Raw genomic sequence first — 17,483 nt, forward strand, 5'->3', positions numbered from 1 at the left:
CCAAATATCACACAACTATAAACACTTTTCAATTTCAAATTTTCAACTTTTTCATTTAATTATTACCTAATTATTACAAATGCATACATAAACACTTTTTAATTTCAAATCTTAACTTTTTCATTTAATCATTACAATTTTTTCAAACTTTCAAACAAAATACAAAAAATAATACAACATTTTCAAATTCGAAAAAAAAAATTTATATTAAAAATTTATAATCTAATAATATTTTAATTTTATAATATTTTTATTCAATTTTTTTTTCATTTCTCAAAACTCAATAAAACACCTTAACGCAAACTAATTTATTACTATTCACAAACTATTTTATTACTATTTACATAATTCTCAACTCATCTCATTACCCAAACTATTCTTAGAGCTTTTTGTTCACTCTTTCATCTCGTGGAAGAAAAGAATAGAATTGTACGATTGTATGTGATATGCATGTGTTGATGATATTTTGCGTGCACAAATTGTAATGTGGAGGCCTTAAAATATAAAATGTTGGTAGCCAACATCTAGACATTACCGGCCTCTCGCTATAAATAATTAAATTCTCAAAGGAAAAATGCTAGATACTTAAAAAAGTCATTATTAAAATTTTACAAATTTACCTGACTTGTTGTAATACATCAAAGTTATTATATAGTAATAATTTATAAAGTCTATCAATATTTGACAGTTTAGATTTTGTCTTGTATCTTATTTTAATTGATATTGATAGTCAAAATGTAATTCTCAAGGAAGGGCTAAGCTACCTCTGGGCCAAACTCTACAATTGGAGCTGCATTAAAATTATTATAAAGAGCAAGAACTATTCCATCCCAAGTAATATTGTGAGTTTCTAAATATCCCCTGCACTTATCAGTCAATATGAGATGTTACAATTTTCTTCCCTTAAATTCTCAACGTCCTTGTCGGGCCATTCGATTATAGGTAACATGGCTCTAGTTCCACAATACATATAGTCAGGATAAGCTCTGATACTATTTGTAACGCCGCAATATAAGGTCTAACTACATTTGAGTTATACTCCAAAATGATAGGGTTGGGCGGTGGGGCATCGCCCCTCGACAACCAATCCTCCAATGCCCCGGCTCCTCCTGAGCGGCGCGGGCTACCTTGCCCCACAAGCCCAGCGCCCCAACTACATTATACCACGCCCACCCCCATTATACCCCGGCCCACCCCCTGCCCACCCACATTATATTTTATCATTCTCCTCTTCTCTCTTCTTTCTCTCCCTTTGCAGATTAGTCGTTCTCTCATTTTCCTAGTTTCAATTTTTATTTATTATGTTTTTTTTAGAAAATATTTTCTAGCCTAGCATGTTGATAGAGTTTTTTTTTTTTTTTTTAGTTTTAATTTAAAGTTGATTATGCATTTACACAAATGCTCTACCCAATTATCAGATGAAGAATGTCACATCTACATTTTCCACCTATGACTTTTGCAAAGGATGGCCGGATGGAGGAAGAATCAATTATTTCGAAGTTTGGACAAGTATCAAGGATGGTTGCGGTAATTCTTTTTATCCAAAATAGAATATAGTTGTCTCTGGTCATGAGCTTACAACATAATTTAGTGAAGAATATTATCAAAAAATTTTGTCACACTTTCACCTCAAAAAAGAAAAGAATGGAACTATATGTACAATTAGGAATATTGAAAGAATATGTTATGCACATATTAATGTTGATGATACTTGGCGTGCCCAAGTTGTACATTGAGCTGTACCACTAAAGCATAAGCCAATATCTGATTAATTATATTGTTTGCAATAAATAAATTCTCAAATGACCATAAATGCTACAAAAAAATTACAAGTTGTAATTATAAAAAGAGTAATTAAGTTGTTGGGGAGTAATTACAAAAAATTATTTAGATCAAAAGAAGCATATAAATACAAAGCACGAAATAACCATCAATACTCACACAAGCAAATGAAAGCTAATTCCCAATTCATCATAACCACTTTATGAGCTTTATATGATTTGTAAAATAAAGGTTGGTAATGATTCAAATAAATCATGATATATATATATATATATATATATATATATATATATAATATTCGAAGAGGACACGTAAAGTACTATACGAATAAAACTCCAAACATTTAGAAAATTTTTAATTAATACTTTCGGATTTATAACCAAAGCACTAAAAGATTCTTGGAATAGAGCTTTTTTCACTATTTCTTCTCATGGAAGAAAATAATGAAACTTTACGATTGAGAAGTGAGATAATCTGATCTTATCTTATCTCAAAATTTTTTATAATTTCTTTTTTAAATATCACAAAAATACAAACACTTTTCAATTTCAAATTTTCAACCTTTTTATTTAATTATTACCTAATCATTACAAATGCATATATAAATATTAACTTTTTTATCTAATTATTACAATTTTTTCAAACTTTCAAATAAAGCACAACAAATAATTTAATTTTTTCAAATATGAAAAAAAAATTATATTAAAAAATTATATTCTAACAATATTTTAATTTTTATAGTTTTTTTCTCCTTTCTCAAAACCCAATAAAACATCTTAACTCAATTATTTTATTTCTATTCACAAACCATTTCATTACTATTTACATAATTCTCAACTCATCTCATCATCCAAACCATTCTTAAGAGCTTTTTATTCACTCTTTCATCTCGTGGAAGAAATGAATAATTACATATGCATTGAATAGTATGGTATGTGATATGCATGTGTTGATGATACTTTGATCATCAACTGCCCATAACATGAAATCATCCACGTTCGTTAGCGTGAATGGACAAATAGAAATCATCGATGAATCAATCTCCATTACAACAAAGACAACACTTAAGGCATGTGGCCTGATGGAAGTCTTGGGTTCGAACCCCCCCTTTCTCAATGTATAAAAAAAATTTACAACAAAGACAACGCTAATGGCGGGTGACAAAGCCTATGTTACAAAAATTTTGGTTTCTGGGAACTAAAACTAGGTTATAAGCTTGTTGGGTTCGGCATTATTCCAGAGTATGGAAAACATGTTGAAATATACTTTACACACACCCCTTGGGCCCTTGGCCAAAAATCCTGTTTTAATTAGTCTTTCATCATAAAGTAAATTGCTCAAGATATTAAATTATGCCGGGAGTGTGAATGTTGGCTCCCTACTACCAAAAATTATGACTGTCTTTAGGTGGGCACCCCTCCTAAGTGCAGTGGAATGGAGGTCACCAAACTAGGCCATGTGCCTTTCCTTATCACATTGACCCCATCAGGTAAGTTAGCTATATATATGAAGTGGCTCCTCACTTTCATTTCTTGCTTGTTCATGATACACGTCATCATTCATATTTATCTATCCAATGTGGGACAATCTGCATAAAGTGCTATGTGAAAGCTTTACTTAAGTCATATGGTAAACCATGGCCATGAAAACAGACAATCTAAGATTGGATGGGGAAAGCAACCTTGAGACTGTGGATAAAGGCTTGAGTTCTGTTTCTATTCCTGGTTATGATGAGATCAGATAGCAGTTAGAGATGTTGTAGCCACAAGGATTTCAGGTTTTATCAGGATGTAAAATAATCTGTTGCAGAAGACTTGGACCTTCTTTATTATGTTTTCAGAACACTCGCGTTTTGTTGGAGAACTAATGCTTGTTGGTCTTATGTAGCGATATGGCGATGCAGGAGCATGTGATCAGTATAATACTAGCGAACATTCTTCTTCCCTTCGGCTTGTTGACTACTAACAAAGTAAGAAGTTTCTGAAGATCTTTGAAATGGAAATAGGCAGGGGAAGCGCGAACGCAGGCCCCCACTGCCACAAATTATGACGTAGGCTCTGCCACTTGGACAGACCTTAGGCGAGCACCCCTCCCAAGTGCAATGGAAGTCACTAGCCTAGGCCATGGGTCTTCTTGATCACCCATTGACCCCGTCCAGGTAAGTATGTAGCTCTTGCCTACTTGCTTTAGTTTTATAGACCCAAACTAATCTCTCTACATTATTACTTTTCCCATGTGGGACTACAGATAGGCCATTAGTAAATTTTTGTGTGCATGGTTTTGTATGGGCATAACTGTCACACCCTAAATCCAAGAGACTAAGATTATGTTTGGTTGTTAAAGTGATTTCAATTCATCTCAAACTAATTATTGATGGGATTCACTATTTTTTTAACTTCTCATAAAAAAAATTAAAACTCATCTCAATCTACTAAATATATTCAAACATATATATCAACCTATTTACATTCAAACATATCTCAATAGGATCCACTAAACACTACTATTCACATATTAACTCAGATCATCTGAAGATTATTGCAGCATCTAAACACGAGAAAGTGGTTTTTCTCATTTAACCATGAAATACAGAATAGATAACTGTGTGACGAAAATTATAAAAGAAATCACTCATAAACTATACCTTCTTTCTAACATAGCATGTACCTTTCTTTTCTAAGCAAACAAAGCTTCATTCATGACAGTAAATTACAAGCAGTCACAACCATCCAGTACAGTTAAAATTACAGCATAACAGGTGGGTCTTTACCACTACAAAAATTTAAAAGACAAGGGGGAATTGAGATGAGGTGCATGCTTCCATAGAGAATAACATAGCATGTACTACTTAAGTATATAATTAATGTTTATTCATTGAACTTAAACTCGACAAGAGGTTTGGTTGGTGGAGTTTATTCAACACTTGAATGCACAAAAGCACTGTTTAGGAACACCCGGTGCAGTGTATAAGTCGCACATTCCCTTTCCACTGTGTCGATTTCTACAGTCTTCCCAGCAATGGTTTTCTCCCTTGCAGTTCCAAACTTTATGGCAATCTTTTGCTTCTGCCATGGGTACCATTCTCTTATCTGCAAGTCCAAAAGTTTTGGAATACTCATTAATTAATTAATCTTCGAAGCAACTTATGCCTATATTGGATAGATCTTATGTAAAGTGGGATGATTTGGTTGGTCTTGCATTTTCTTTTAGAACTATCTTAGTGGAGCTGAGAAAGGGTTTTTCACTGGACATTGGAAGTAGAGAAACTCTAGTTTGTTTTATTATCACCATCGGACATTAATATCAGCATGCTATTTGCATGCTTTCAGTGAGAAAACCCTTTAAAAAGTTCTCTTTTTTGGTCTCAATTTAGAGCTGCAATATCTGATGAAAATGCAAGGTCTCAAATGTCAAATATAAGGGCTCCACCTATATATAAGGACTTCATATTTTATGTTTTAAGCACATGAGTAGCAAAGCCTTAAACCTGTCGAAAAACGTTTTGATGACCCAGAACTTATTGTCACTCATAAAAAAATCTAACGCGAAATTGAGAGAAAAAATATTTTAGCAACATAAATATCATTAAGCTTGGAAAGAATTCAAGACCAAGCAAGGATCTTGCAAAAACAATAATGGAACTACACAATTGCATCTATAGCATCATGATCCCATTATCATTAAAGGTTTATTAATTCGGTTTTTCCACACTTCTAGTCTTGAAGAGAGCATATGCACAAGATTGGATGATGAGATGTGACATGAATATCATTCTGTCATACATGACATGATTAGATATGCCCAATCTCCACGATTAACCTCCTGTATCTTTATATGTAAAGGAAGTCCAAGACATTAAGTTTGATTTGCAAAGGAAAATCAAATGAATCATATAAATTAAAATGGAGAAATGAATAAGTTTGAAACATTTACCACAGATGATGACGAGGATGACAAGCAGAATGTAGAAGGTGAAGAGTTTTGCCATCTTTGATGATAAATGTGGTGCCTCTATGCTCTCAGTATAGGCAGTTGGGGAACCTTATATCTTGTCTATCCACCAATGAGGAGATATGTGTGTATAAAAGTCGTGGCATGTTGCAAGAATTAGTTAAAATTATTCTAATGTATGGTAATCACACGATATAGCTCTTTGTCAAAAAAGATTGATAATTTAAGAATCATTTAATAAGAGTGTGATATGTTTTGTGGGGACATATTTTCTTGTATGGAAAGGTTGAAGGAAAAAATATAAAGCCCTTTTAACTCTTTTTAGGCTTGTTTCTAGTCGGGTCGCAATTGCCAATGTGTCATTTTGGGTCTATTTTAGCTTCTCAACTTCCATATTCCAATGCAAGGAGAATTTGCCACTTATACGTTTTGCTTTGGAATGCACGTAGGCATGTGATCCATAAGAAAGTGGAGGAGGACCATATCTAAATTAAAGTAGCTTCACAAAGACTAGATTAATTTAAGTAGACCTCAAATGTGCCATTGTGCCTAATTTTCACTTTCTTTCGAGGATAACCTTGTTTTTCTTTGGTTGTTGTCTAATAAGAAAACATTATCAAGTACCATGTATGTTGTCTTTGGATATTTTTATTACTAGGATCACTGGCAAAGCTGCAAATGGGTGGACTTTTACATTAAATACTCGGGTATTTATATACCGCACGATGAGTATGCTGTTTGGTGGGGGTACAGTGGACAGCACCAACCACTGACTTCTTGAGGATTCAACATCCACTTCAGGGAAGCATAAAATAAAAATTTTACAAATTCAATAAATACTCTAACCATAAAGTGATTACACAAAATTTATCCGACAAATTAATATGACTTGATATATTTTGTCAGATTTAAAACTACTTTTATTAAAAAGCAGATTTGACAAATCATATGCAGACAGTCAGTTTGTAAATTCACTTTTATGTCATTCTTTTGTGGCTATAGCACTCCTCTTCAAATTATATGAAAATGACCATTACTCTGTTCTCATCAAGCTCTGTTTCCTTCTCTGTTTATGTGTAGTTGGTCATATACTGCACAAGCGACAGGTCATTATAGAACAACCATTCTCCATGCATGCATGCTTTATTGCATGAGAAATCAAATAACCATTCCTGGACTCTCGGCCAGCCTACTGAAACATGACCTAAATATTGAACATTACAGGACGTCTTTCCTGCTTCAAGCTTTGGCATGCTGAGAAGGTGTACAGCCAGGAATGTCAATAGACTCAATACTGCCGTGACTAGCTTGCAAAATAAGCCACCACCTGGATAATCCCATACCTAAAACCCACTCTTTTATTAGTTTTATGGATACATAACATTTCTTTTCTGGGATGCAACTGGCAACCCCCACCCCCACAGAAAGAGAAAAAATAAATAAATAAATAAATAAAAAATAAAAAAAAAAAAAAAGAAACGAGACTGAGGATAATCAAGTTGAGCTCACTGTCACTTCAGCGGATATAGAACGTTCCAAGACGATCAATGATAGACACGAGGCACATAAAGAAAGAAAGGAGAAGAATAAGGTTTTTATCCACGAAACATATATTTCCAATTCCCTTACAAAAATGTATTAACAAAAGCAACTAATTCGGTTTAAAAAAATCCATCCAATCATCGGTTCCCTGACAGCAAATATGAGGGCCTCGTCTGCAGGTTTGTACAACAAAGTGAATGGAATCAAAGAGCTCCAACGAGAAATTATTTAAGACAGCAAATGTATTTTGCTTCTCTGTGGCAGCTCTCATATCCAACACTTGAAGCACGGTTCCTTTTGCTGTAACATTTTAGTTTTCAAAGTCCTTCAATCCTTTCCATCTTTAATCCTTTCCGCAGCACCTTCATAACAAAAACATGGGAAGAAAATAAGCTGATTAGTGATTACATGTATGCATATATATATACATGCAATCATTTTGCTCACTTGATTATCAGGAGGCATAAATGTCACACCACTTTTAGAGCTGCAGGTCAATCAAGTTTTCGTTTTTTTTTTTTTCCCCCTCTTAATGAAAGAATGTTAAAATACCAACGCCAATCTCAATATAATTGAAAGAGAGTGAAACTTTCAAGCAATGAGATGCATGGTAAGCCATGAAAGAAAAAGTCTAAATGATAGTCTATCACATATGGAATGAATAGAATAGTATCCACTGAAATTTAAGACATTGTCTGTCACTTAATCTAGTAAGCCATATGACATTCTGAAGAGAGCAGAAAAGATTACTCAAAAGGATTAACCACAGAAGCAGTACCGTTTGTATCTCTTCTTGGAACCACAAGGGCATAGAGCATTCCTACTTATTTGCCCGCTCTTAGCCAAATTGGACCTGGCAATATCCAATGGGGTGGAACCCACAAGCTTTTGCACCTACAGATCATAACGTACAAGTAATTGTAAGTATATTTTCACCTTCCGTTTCTAAGCATTATGCAAAATTGAACCAGCTCTTAACCAGCAAACAGAAAGGCAATGATGAAATACCATGGAGGTTGGGCAGAAGGAGAAGGCAGAAAGACCTAACAGTCTTCTATAGATTTTCCCATCAGGGATTTAATGAACTTCAACCATCCACCCCCATTTTTTTCCTCACTCTTTGTTTTTTTTAATGAGTAAGAAAATTTTGTTAATATGTTAATACAAATGAAATAGGCGATGCCCATGTACACAAGGAGAGTACAAAAGAAAACACCTAAATACATTCTAGGAACCTGAAAAAGAAAACAGAAAATATCATCAACACTAGTTCCATTGAGCAGAGTGGTAGAACACCAAAGCAACAAGGTGTGCACAAAAAGATTTCGAAGTTCCTCCAATTTGGGCTCCCTATTTTCTTTCATCTTGTATCCAATAGTTTATAGTTTATACTGCCAATCGGTACTCTATTCTTTTTAATAGAGGCAATCATATTACTATTCATCGTATGGGCCTAGTACTTCCCGTACTGGCACAAAAAAAATCTAGGCATCACTCAGGAGATGGTACTTAGCCAGCAAACAGACCCCAGGTTGTGAGGCATCCCTCCAAAGACTAAAATACAGATTCACAAATTGTCGGGCCTGCATATTCTCAACTCATATTTTCCAAGTTTACCGGTTTAGAACCAACTAAGACAGAGTAATGTTTACATATGGTACACAGTTAATGAGGTTTGTAAACAATTTGACAGTAAGAAAAAAAGACAAAAATGAGAGAAGTAGACCTCAGCAATGCTCTTTGGCATTGGTTTCCCTTCTTCTTTTAACTTCTCTATCTTCTTTTGTGCTTCTTTAGCCCATGTAAACTTCGCGAGTGTATTCTCTACGTCCGCTATAGTGCAATTACAATGCTTTGCCGCTTCTTGTTTTTGACTGCTTTGGATATTCTACATGGACCTAAAACAAAATGAGAAGATTCACCCAAACAAAATCTTACTAAAGAAGTGAAACCAGTGTAGGACATTCCTAGATGCAAATACTTCAGCTGCATTCCAAGCCTCTTGCAAGTACGGGAAAAAGAAAATTGATTCACCAGCTAAAGTAGCAGACACCCATTTCCTAAATTAAATTAGTTAGAAACATGGGGGAATGGGGGCGATAATCATTGATGTGGTATCTTCCCTATGTTTCTGTAAACACTATATGTATGGGGGCGGTAATTATTGATGTGGTATCTTCCCTATGTTTCTGTAAACACTATATGTATGTATGCATACATACATGCAGGCATATATATTTTATAAACCAACCTCTCCAGTAGGATCGAAGCTTCCAAGATATCGAACTATAGCTTGCTGTTTCTCGAAGGCATCAGAAAATGTCACCTCACTACTTCGGCCCACCATATATTGCTTGAATGCACTTACCCTTCTTGCATTCTTCAATTCATCCGCAAACCCTGCAATCAAATAACAGTAACAATCATATTGATTAGGATGACATCGAAAACTTAATACTAGTTACTAAGTACGCTAATTCCAGGGAAAAGGGAAGGGAACTTGATGACTAAATTCGCAAATTTGAAGATAACACCAATAATGAAACCCATAATCAGAATTTCTGAATTACAAGAAAAAGAAATTGGTGGAAAATATGAAAAGTTAAAGGAAATGAAACCCAAAATGCTCACCAGACAACAAGAAAAATAAAGGGATCACGAATAACCAAAATGTGAAGAACATCAATAGCAAACAACAAGAAAGCAACAATAGCCGGAAGGACAGGGGATGATATGGGACTCACGGAGAAGCGTGAACGATTCGGAGCTGAGCTGGGCTTCTCCAGGGCTGGTCTTCTGCCCGGTGAAGACCCCTTTGATCCTATCCATCCATGAACTCTGGAGCTGCGGCGTGAAGAAGATCGAGCGGTGCTGTGACAGAGTTAGGCGACGGTATGCGGAACAAGAGGGGAAAAGGAAGAATGAGAAGGTAGAGAATGTGTTGCGAGTGCTGGTAAGGATTCGCAAACGAGGCATTCTCGCTCTCCCTCTCTGTGGCTCAGGGTCGGGGTTCAGAGTGTTCAGCTTAGTGGATTTAAAACGATAGAAACGACGCCGTTTTCATGGCACAAATCCACTTTTCTGCTCTATGAACAGAACCATGTTTATCTTTACCAGTAACTAGTAGAATCCTTTGAATGTTCTGTAAGCATATAAGTTGAATACTTTATGGAACAGAAACCAACACATTTTTCAGACATTAGATTACATGACAGTTCCACACACCTAAGTTACAAATTGCAATGAATACTTCGACTACTTCAAAATACAAAACAGACTGAATGCAAGGAAAATTAATTAAATACAAAACTGGTACAATTTTGCACCATAGCTCATGAACTACTAAGGTGAAGCCCATTGATTTGTTACTCCTCGCTCTTCCTCATACATTTTATCAACAGGAAGTTGAAGACTAGACCTTGAACTTTCCGGTTGCAGTAGTTAGAGGCCAGTCATTGAAATCTGCTCCCAAACTAGAACAACAACATTCAAGAGAAATTGAATTCATAAAGTCCCAACTCCTATGCCTTTGACCGCCTGAACTCGTACCAGATCTCGTAGTGATTAAAAAGCAAGCTATCATGTGTATGCTTCCCTACATACTCGAGCCCCATAGTTGTGAGCCGCTTCGTACACTCGTCTCCTCCCAGACGGGAACAGAACTTTATGTTGTGGGACACAAAAATTCGCCCATCATAAGGTTTCAGTTGCCTAGCTAAGCGTTCCAATCCAGTCCATACAAGGTTATCAGGCATATGAAGAAAGACAGCACTAGCATAGATCAAATCATACACAACTCCTGAAAATCTAGTTAAATCCATATCCTCGCCTTTCACAATTAAAGGGCGCTTGTATAGGAGCCCTTGTGAAGGAAGCTCGTATCTAAATGCAGCCATCAGAGAGAGCTCGTCTCTTTCAAGACAATTGTAATGCTCAGAATTGAGATAGCGAATGAAATGCTGGCCAACTCGGAGGGTGCCACAGCCAATTTCAAGAACCCGTGAGTCAGGTGTGAGGTGGGTGGATTGAGCGAGGAACTCAAATACATCTCGCCCTCCTGCCCAGGGTTCACCATAGTTGCTGTGGTGCTCTTCAACAAGAAGCTCTCCAGGGCAGGGGAGGCCAGTGTGGTTGTTTGCCTCAGGTCCTTCATAATGTGATATACCTTTGAACCTGGAAAAGGCAATTTGATTTAATTTTAGCAAGGCTAGTTATAGAAACTCACAAAAAGGGAGATGTAAAAACTCTAGTATGCATGTCAACCGCATACACCTAACTTTTCTTTTTTTTTTTTAATAAGTAATAAGTAGATTTTATTTATACGAATGAAATAGGCATAGCCCGTGTACACAGGAAAAGAAGTGACAATAACACATACACCTAACGTTGCACCACAAACACAAACACCACGCTCATGCACATGAAATCAATATGTATATGACAGATAATATATACATATATATATAACCACTGTGGTTCATACATAACTAAATGGAAGGAAAAAAAGAAGAAGCTTAATCATATTCTTTAGTTTGTATTTGTTTTATCAGGTTCCCACGGATCCAAGTGTTTTTTAAAAAAAATTATCTCCTCTTTGATTATGAACTTCAGAGAAACCAAAGGATCTTTTTTAAAATAATTGAATCCTAGACCATCGAATGCAACCTTACATAACCATCTAAGACAAAGGCCAAAGCATTTGCCCTACCCCAATAGAACCATAAAAACAGACAAAGCATAAGTTAACCTTGTCGAAATACAAGAGCAATGTAAACTGAGATTATGGCAAATAATATCACGATTCCAAAATCAATATCCAAAGATACACATGCGCATAAACAGGTGCAAACATAAAGCTGATTTCAGAAAAACCTCACCATGGTTTCAGAGTGATAAGGGGGAAGGAATAATTTAAAACTTCCAAAAACACACTGATAATTTGTAGGTGTGTGTGTGTGTGTGTGTGTGTGTGTGTGAGAGAGAGAGAGAGAGAGAGATTTTTTTGTGGGGGGAAAGGGGGGGTGTTCAGAACTTCAGAGAGGATACAGGATACGCCAGAAAGGTTTCCACACAAATTTCCCTGCATGTCCACCCAATTTCACATTGTTTTTAACATTTTCCCTTCCGCCCTCTTCGAATATACCCATGTTGCATATACTCCAATCATTTTTCCCTACTATTCTTCGCAGCCTTCATTTTCTTTGAACCCATTATCAAGTCTTTCAAATTATTTCTCCCCAAGCCACCCTTTTTTCTACAATTTCCTGCTCAAACCCAAATCAGTAATCGCAGGGCCAATTTCCCAACTGCGCAACAAGCTTACGGAGAAGAAACAAACTGAGGCAATTTAAAAGACAGCAATAGAGACAATACGTATAATGAACATACTAAAGAACCCAAAAACTGAATTGAAAAGGCAAAGAATGAATATGTAAATCAATAAACAAGCCTGATACGAGCTCATTTAGGCATAAACAACACACCTACTCCTCATCACCACACAAGATTGGAATGTGTTCACACTTACAGCTTCCACATACACAGAGAGAGAGAGAGAGAGAGAGAGAGAGAGAGAGAGAGAGAGAGAGAGAGAGAGAGAGAGAGAGAGAGTACTGACTGTAAGAGATCTTGGAGCTGCTGGGCTCTAGTTCGGGGGTTGATGCCCTTGCGGAGGACATTGTCTTGCATATGGAGGCCGTTACTTAGGATCTGGTCCTTGACCCACTCCACATCCTCCTTCGTCGTGGACACCGCAACACGACCACCACCATCGCGACCGCCGCCGGAAACGGGGACACCGCCGCCGGCACTGGGCACCCCCGTAGGGCAATTACAGGTAGAGAGAGACGACAAGAGAAAGAACAAGAATATAGCGGCCACGGAGGCGGCCAGTACGAGCACTGGCATCGTTATCACTATGCCCTTCGACGATGAAAAGGACGATGAGGGAGCCATGTGTTTTGTCGGTCTCTCTGCGTGCCTTTGTTCGCTCTAGGTGTGATTGTAGCCGAACTCGGAATCTCAGATCGAGGAAGATTTTTGCTTTTTGAAACGACGGCGTCTCGTAAATTAGATTCGACAGCATGGGGAGTAGATTAGATGTTGTGTGTGTGTGCGTGTGTTTTTTTTATTTTTAAAATTAATTTGAAGACGAATGTTGTGGAGACTGTCGTTTTGACTACAGTCCTTTAGAGGGATGCGCCGCTCGTGATGGAAGGCTACATCTGGGCTTTCGTTTTGCTAAGTGCATAAGGGGCCTGGGCTTTCTATTTCTATAGAAATAAGCAAGTGATGTGAGACTGGGGAAGGGTGCATCTGGGCCTTGTATACTTGTATTTCTATAAACTATTCTAGTTTTTTTTAATCTGTTCCTATTTTTTTAAGCAATTGCTCAGCATAATTAATTTCTGTAAAAATATAATTATATATTTAAATATAAAAATTTTTGTGATAGTCATTATAATTTTAAAAAATAAAATAAAACTTCATTAGCTTTTTAGGTGGCTCGGCCTTGCTATTTGCTAAGTTGTTGGGCTCAGTCTATGGCATTCAACCAAAAATTGGCCCAACTCTAAAGGTTCAACAAGAAGACAAAAATAAAATAAACAAGCGAAGACTGTATCATTAACATTGTCTTTGGATGTTGAGTTTAATTGAATTTTTTATGAATAATAGTTAGTTGAGTAGATAAAATGAGTTATGTAAAATTTATCTAAATTGAGTTTATATGTATTTGGATATTAATATGAGTTTAGTACTATTTATAAGAAATTGAAAAAAGTTGTGTGTTTCACGTATAAATATGTGTTGACTTGAAAAATGTTGTAAATTTCACATATTAGAAGGTTTTGAGTTAAGATGAGTTAACAATTTAAAAATTTAGTGTTTAAATGTTAGACTCAACTTAAATTAAACTGAACTCAATTGATTTCAGTTCGGTCACATAAACAAACGGGGTAAAAGTGCATGTAGGTTAAGTAAAGAAACCCTACAAGCAAACAAGGAATCTCTCAATAAGATGCAAAGGGCAATGAGTTTGATACGGTTTACAATACCATGAAAACAAGCACTCCCAAATTCTTAAGGGAAATAAAGAGCATGTGGCCATGTGGGTTTGAGTTTTTCTTTAATGATTGAACACACTTAACCCAGATTTGAAGGGGACACCAGTTGTGCAGTTAATGTACACAGAGATCAAGAAAAAAAAAAAGTTACTTTAATGTAATAATGTTTTTGGTTGGTCGATCCAGATCTAAAACCGAACTGTGAAGTCTTAGGAGTAGATACTTGATAGATTAAGGGGCAAATGTGAAACTAAAAATAGGGCTATGCATGCAAGAAGACTGTTTTAATGATCTAGGAATTGTCGAAAGCATCTCCTCTTCCGTGGGGAGGGTTGGTACTGGGTAGTAATTTATGGCCGGTCGGTATTTTAAAATGAGACTTGATAAATTCACGGGAAAATTACAAGAGAAATTCACAAAGTCAGGCAAAAGTTTTTATACTGTTTTGTACTATTCACATAAGACTTGATTCCAACGACCTAGGAGTTGTCGAAAGCATCTCCTCTTTTAGAGAGGAGGGTTGTACACAATGATTCCACCTTTGTCTTTTTCAATGTTCTTAAAAAAACGGCATTCTTTTGTTCAAGTCGTGATTCTGTTTTGATAGAGAGTTGGTCGAGATCTCCTCATTTTTTAGAGTCAAGTAGGACAAAGACAAATAAAACATGAGCAGATACATCATCAAGCCCGAATTATCGTCCTCATTTCTTTTTCTCGTTTGTATTGTTCTACTTATACCAGTAGTTCCTTATTCTTCTCTGCTGCTTCATCTTCAAAGACACAAAGTGGCAGTTTGCAATGGAAGTGACCAACAGGTACATAACGATAAGGACTCACATTAATCATGGCGAGCCAAACGAGTCCCACTTTGAGCTCAAGACTGCAGCTTTTGGTCTATCAGTGGAGCTTGGGTCCAATGATGTCATTGTGAAGAATCTATATGAATCGATAGATCCATACCAGATTAACCGCATGAAGAGTTACAGCCCCTCTCAGAAAGCCATAAATTTTGCAGAGGGCATAGCCCTTGGAGAGGTATAAGCCAAGAGGTATAAGCCATTATGTAATACTTTGTATGCCAATTTAGTTAGAGATTGGTTCATTTTTTAGCCTGAAAATGCTATGTATATATGTCTGAGCTGTTATATGTGTGCGTGTGTGCGCGCGCGCGTGTGCGTGGACAGATTGATGCATATGGTGTGGGCAGAATTGCGGCTTCTGGAAATCCCAAGTTTGAGAAGGATGACTTGGTTGCTGGTTTGATCACTTGGGGGGAGTATAGCATGATAAAAGATGGAAACATGTTAAACAAATTGGATCCCTTGGGTTTCCCACTAACTTACCATGTTGGAATTCTAGGTAAGTAGATAGGAATTTTTGCAAGCTTGTTTATTGACGTGTCAAATATATCGCTGCCGATGTATTTGACAGTATGCAGACTTTCCTTAACAACTCATTTTTTTTCTTTGTTCCTACAGGGTTTAGTGGATTGACAGCCTATGGTGGATTTTTTGAAGTATGCAAGCCCAAGAAGGGGGAGAAAGTCTTTGTATCTGCAGCTTCTGGATCAGTTGGAAATTTGGTTGGACAGTATGCCAAACTGTTTGGTTGCTATGTTGTTGGCTGTGCAGGGAGCAAGAAAAAGGTCATATTACATGCATAATTGAACCCCTGAAGTATATATACATGAGGAAAACTTGGTTTCAATGCCTCATTGAAAATTCTAGTTCTTGACTATCAAACCTATTACAGGTAGAGTTACTCAAAGAACAGCTTGGATTTGATGAGGCCTTCAACTACAAGGAAGAAAAGGATTTGAAGTCTACTTTGAAAAGGCAATAATTACCTTTTACTAAACTTCAATGATGTACTCAGAAATTCAGGAAAATTATGAATTATTTCAGTTGATTGAACATATGTGCTTGGAATATGATTCTACAGGCTATTCCCAGATGGAATTGACATATACTTCGACAATATAGGGGGGAGATGCTGGAAGTTGCAGTTTCTAACATGAATACTTTTGGTAGAGTTGCAGTTTGTGGGATAATCTCAGAATACACAGATGAAAAGCGAGCTGTTCCAGATATGTTAGATGTTGTGTACAAGAGGATTACAATCCGAGGATTTTTAGCAGCTGATTACATGAATACTCATGCAGATTTCATGTCTACAACCTGTGATTATCTTCGTACGGCTAAAATCAAGGCCCTTGAAGATATCACACCTGGTGTAGAGAGCATCCCCTCTGCTTTTATTGGACTCTTTCATGGTGACAACGTTGGAAAGAAAATTGTCAAGATTGCAAATGAGTAAATGGGAAGAAAAGACAAACAAAAACAAAACCTCATTTTGCTGTGAAATTGTTGGAAATGTAATACCTCCAATCGATGCTTTTACAAGCATTGACTATCAAGAATTAGCTTAACAACTTTAGGCAGTGTTTGGTTATCGAGCCTAGTCCAACTCACTTAACTCATCTTATCTAATCGTTACAACTTTTCCAACTTTCAACACAAAATATAATAAATAATTTAATTTTTTCAAATTTTAATTTAATTTTTTCAAATTTTAAAATAATAATAATATTAAAAAATAATATTTTAAACTTTTATCTCAACTCAACCCACTATCCAAACCGTGGTGATCGTATTACCCTAGTAAAATGAGAATAAGATGAAAAATGTAATATCTTATATTTTTTAAATTTATAAAACCCTATTTCTCTCCTTTTTTATTAATTTCTAAAAATTGTAGCTATACATCTTAAAGGCAAAAACTCAAAGGTAAAAACTAAAATATACCATATGGTACAAATTATTATATATATGAGTTATTCTATTCTTAAATTGGTATATATAGTGTATTATTCACATATTTAAATAGTAAGATTTAATTTATGTGATTAAAATTTGAAAATTTATAAAAAGTAATTTTTTAATAATAAATTTTATTATTTTTTAAATAAAATATAGAGAACCCAACCGCACTCGGCTCACTCAAAAAAAAAAAAATGCACTCGCATAAGGATAATTCCGTAATTCAAAGTCCAACTCATTGATTACATGTCGTCCTCTACGTTCCCCACCCGGTCCCACCAGACAAAGAGACGGCCAGCGAAGCGAGTACTCAAAATGTATCCCA

At 36.0% G+C, this 17,483-nt stretch overlaps 2 protein-coding genes, 2 long non-coding RNA genes, 1 other non-coding gene and 2 pseudogenes across 5 annotated transcripts; 2 read left to right on the top strand and 5 right to left on the bottom strand.

The window, feature by feature from the left end:
• Positions 1–3,137: 3,137 nt before the first annotated feature.
• On the bottom strand, positions 3,138–3,279 carry LOC122317625 (annotated as a pseudogene).
• A 53-nt stretch (positions 3,280–3,332) lies between these two features.
• LOC122316564 lies at positions 3,333–6,051 on the top strand. The gene is made up of 2 exons (XR_006244271.1): positions 3,333–3,940; positions 5,721–6,051. It is a non-coding gene; the product is annotated as an uncharacterized LOC122316564 (long non-coding RNA).
• LOC122317579 lies at positions 3,788–3,948 on the bottom strand. Its single transcript, XR_006244508.1, has one exon. It is a non-coding gene; the product is annotated as a U1 spliceosomal RNA (small nuclear RNA).
• LOC122316563 lies at positions 4,455–5,852 on the bottom strand. The gene is made up of 2 exons (XR_006244270.1): positions 5,716–5,852; positions 4,455–4,871 (listed from the first exon to the last, which is right to left on the bottom strand). It is a non-coding gene; the product is annotated as an uncharacterized LOC122316563 (long non-coding RNA).
• Positions 6,052–7,299: 1,248 nt separating the features above from the next.
• LOC122316562 (protein translocase subunit SecA 1-like) lies at positions 7,300–10,299 on the bottom strand. Its single transcript, XM_043133183.1, has 5 exons — positions 10,020–10,299; positions 9,527–9,675; positions 9,002–9,163; positions 8,054–8,169; positions 7,300–7,637 (listed from the first exon to the last, which is right to left on the bottom strand). Exons 1-5 carry the CDS (start codon positions 10,249–10,251, stop codon positions 7,619–7,621), a joined length of 678 nt encoding a protein of 225 aa, XP_042989117.1. The 5' UTR covers positions 10,252–10,299; the 3' UTR covers positions 7,300–7,618.
• A 147-nt stretch (positions 10,300–10,446) lies between these two features.
• On the bottom strand, positions 10,447–13,338 carry LOC122316560. The gene is made up of 2 exons (XM_043133182.1): positions 12,893–13,338; positions 10,447–11,448 (listed from the first exon to the last, which is right to left on the bottom strand). Exons 1-2 carry the CDS (start codon positions 13,228–13,230, stop codon positions 10,797–10,799), a joined length of 990 nt encoding a protein of 329 aa, XP_042989116.1. The 5' UTR covers positions 13,231–13,338; the 3' UTR covers positions 10,447–10,796.
• A 1,345-nt stretch (positions 13,339–14,683) lies between these two features.
• LOC122314809 lies at positions 14,684–16,674 on the top strand (annotated as a pseudogene).
• The last annotated feature ends 809 nt before the right edge of the window (positions 16,675–17,483 follow it).

Source organism: Carya illinoinensis, chromosome 7 (genome assembly GCF_018687715.1).
Source record: "Carya illinoinensis cultivar Pawnee chromosome 7, C.illinoinensisPawnee_v1, whole genome shotgun sequence".
NCBI lineage: Eukaryota > Viridiplantae > Streptophyta > Magnoliopsida > Fagales > Juglandaceae > Carya > Carya illinoinensis.

Excerpts from the sequence above, each read along its gene's own strand:
- LOC122316562 (XM_043133183.1), bottom strand. The coding sequence starts at position 10,251 with ATGCCTCGTTTGCGAATCCTTACCAGCACTCGCAACACATTCTCTACC. Across the intron at positions 9,676-10,019 it reads CGAATCGTTCACGCTTCTCC|GGTTTGCGGATGAATTGAAG; the intron begins GTGAGTCCCATA and ends ATTTGATTGCAG. Across the intron at positions 9,164-9,526 it reads GCTTCGATCCTACTGGAGAG|AATATCCAAAGCAGTCAAAA; the intron begins GTTGGTTTATAA and ends AGGTCCATGTAG.
- LOC122316560 (XM_043133182.1), bottom strand. The coding sequence starts at position 13,230 with ATGGCTCCCTCATCGTCCTTTTCATCGTCGAAGGGCATAGTGATAACG. Across the intron at positions 11,449-12,892 it reads CAGCTCCAAGATCTCTTACA|GTTCAAAGGTATATCACATT; the intron begins GTCAGTACTCTC and ends TGCCTTTTCCAG.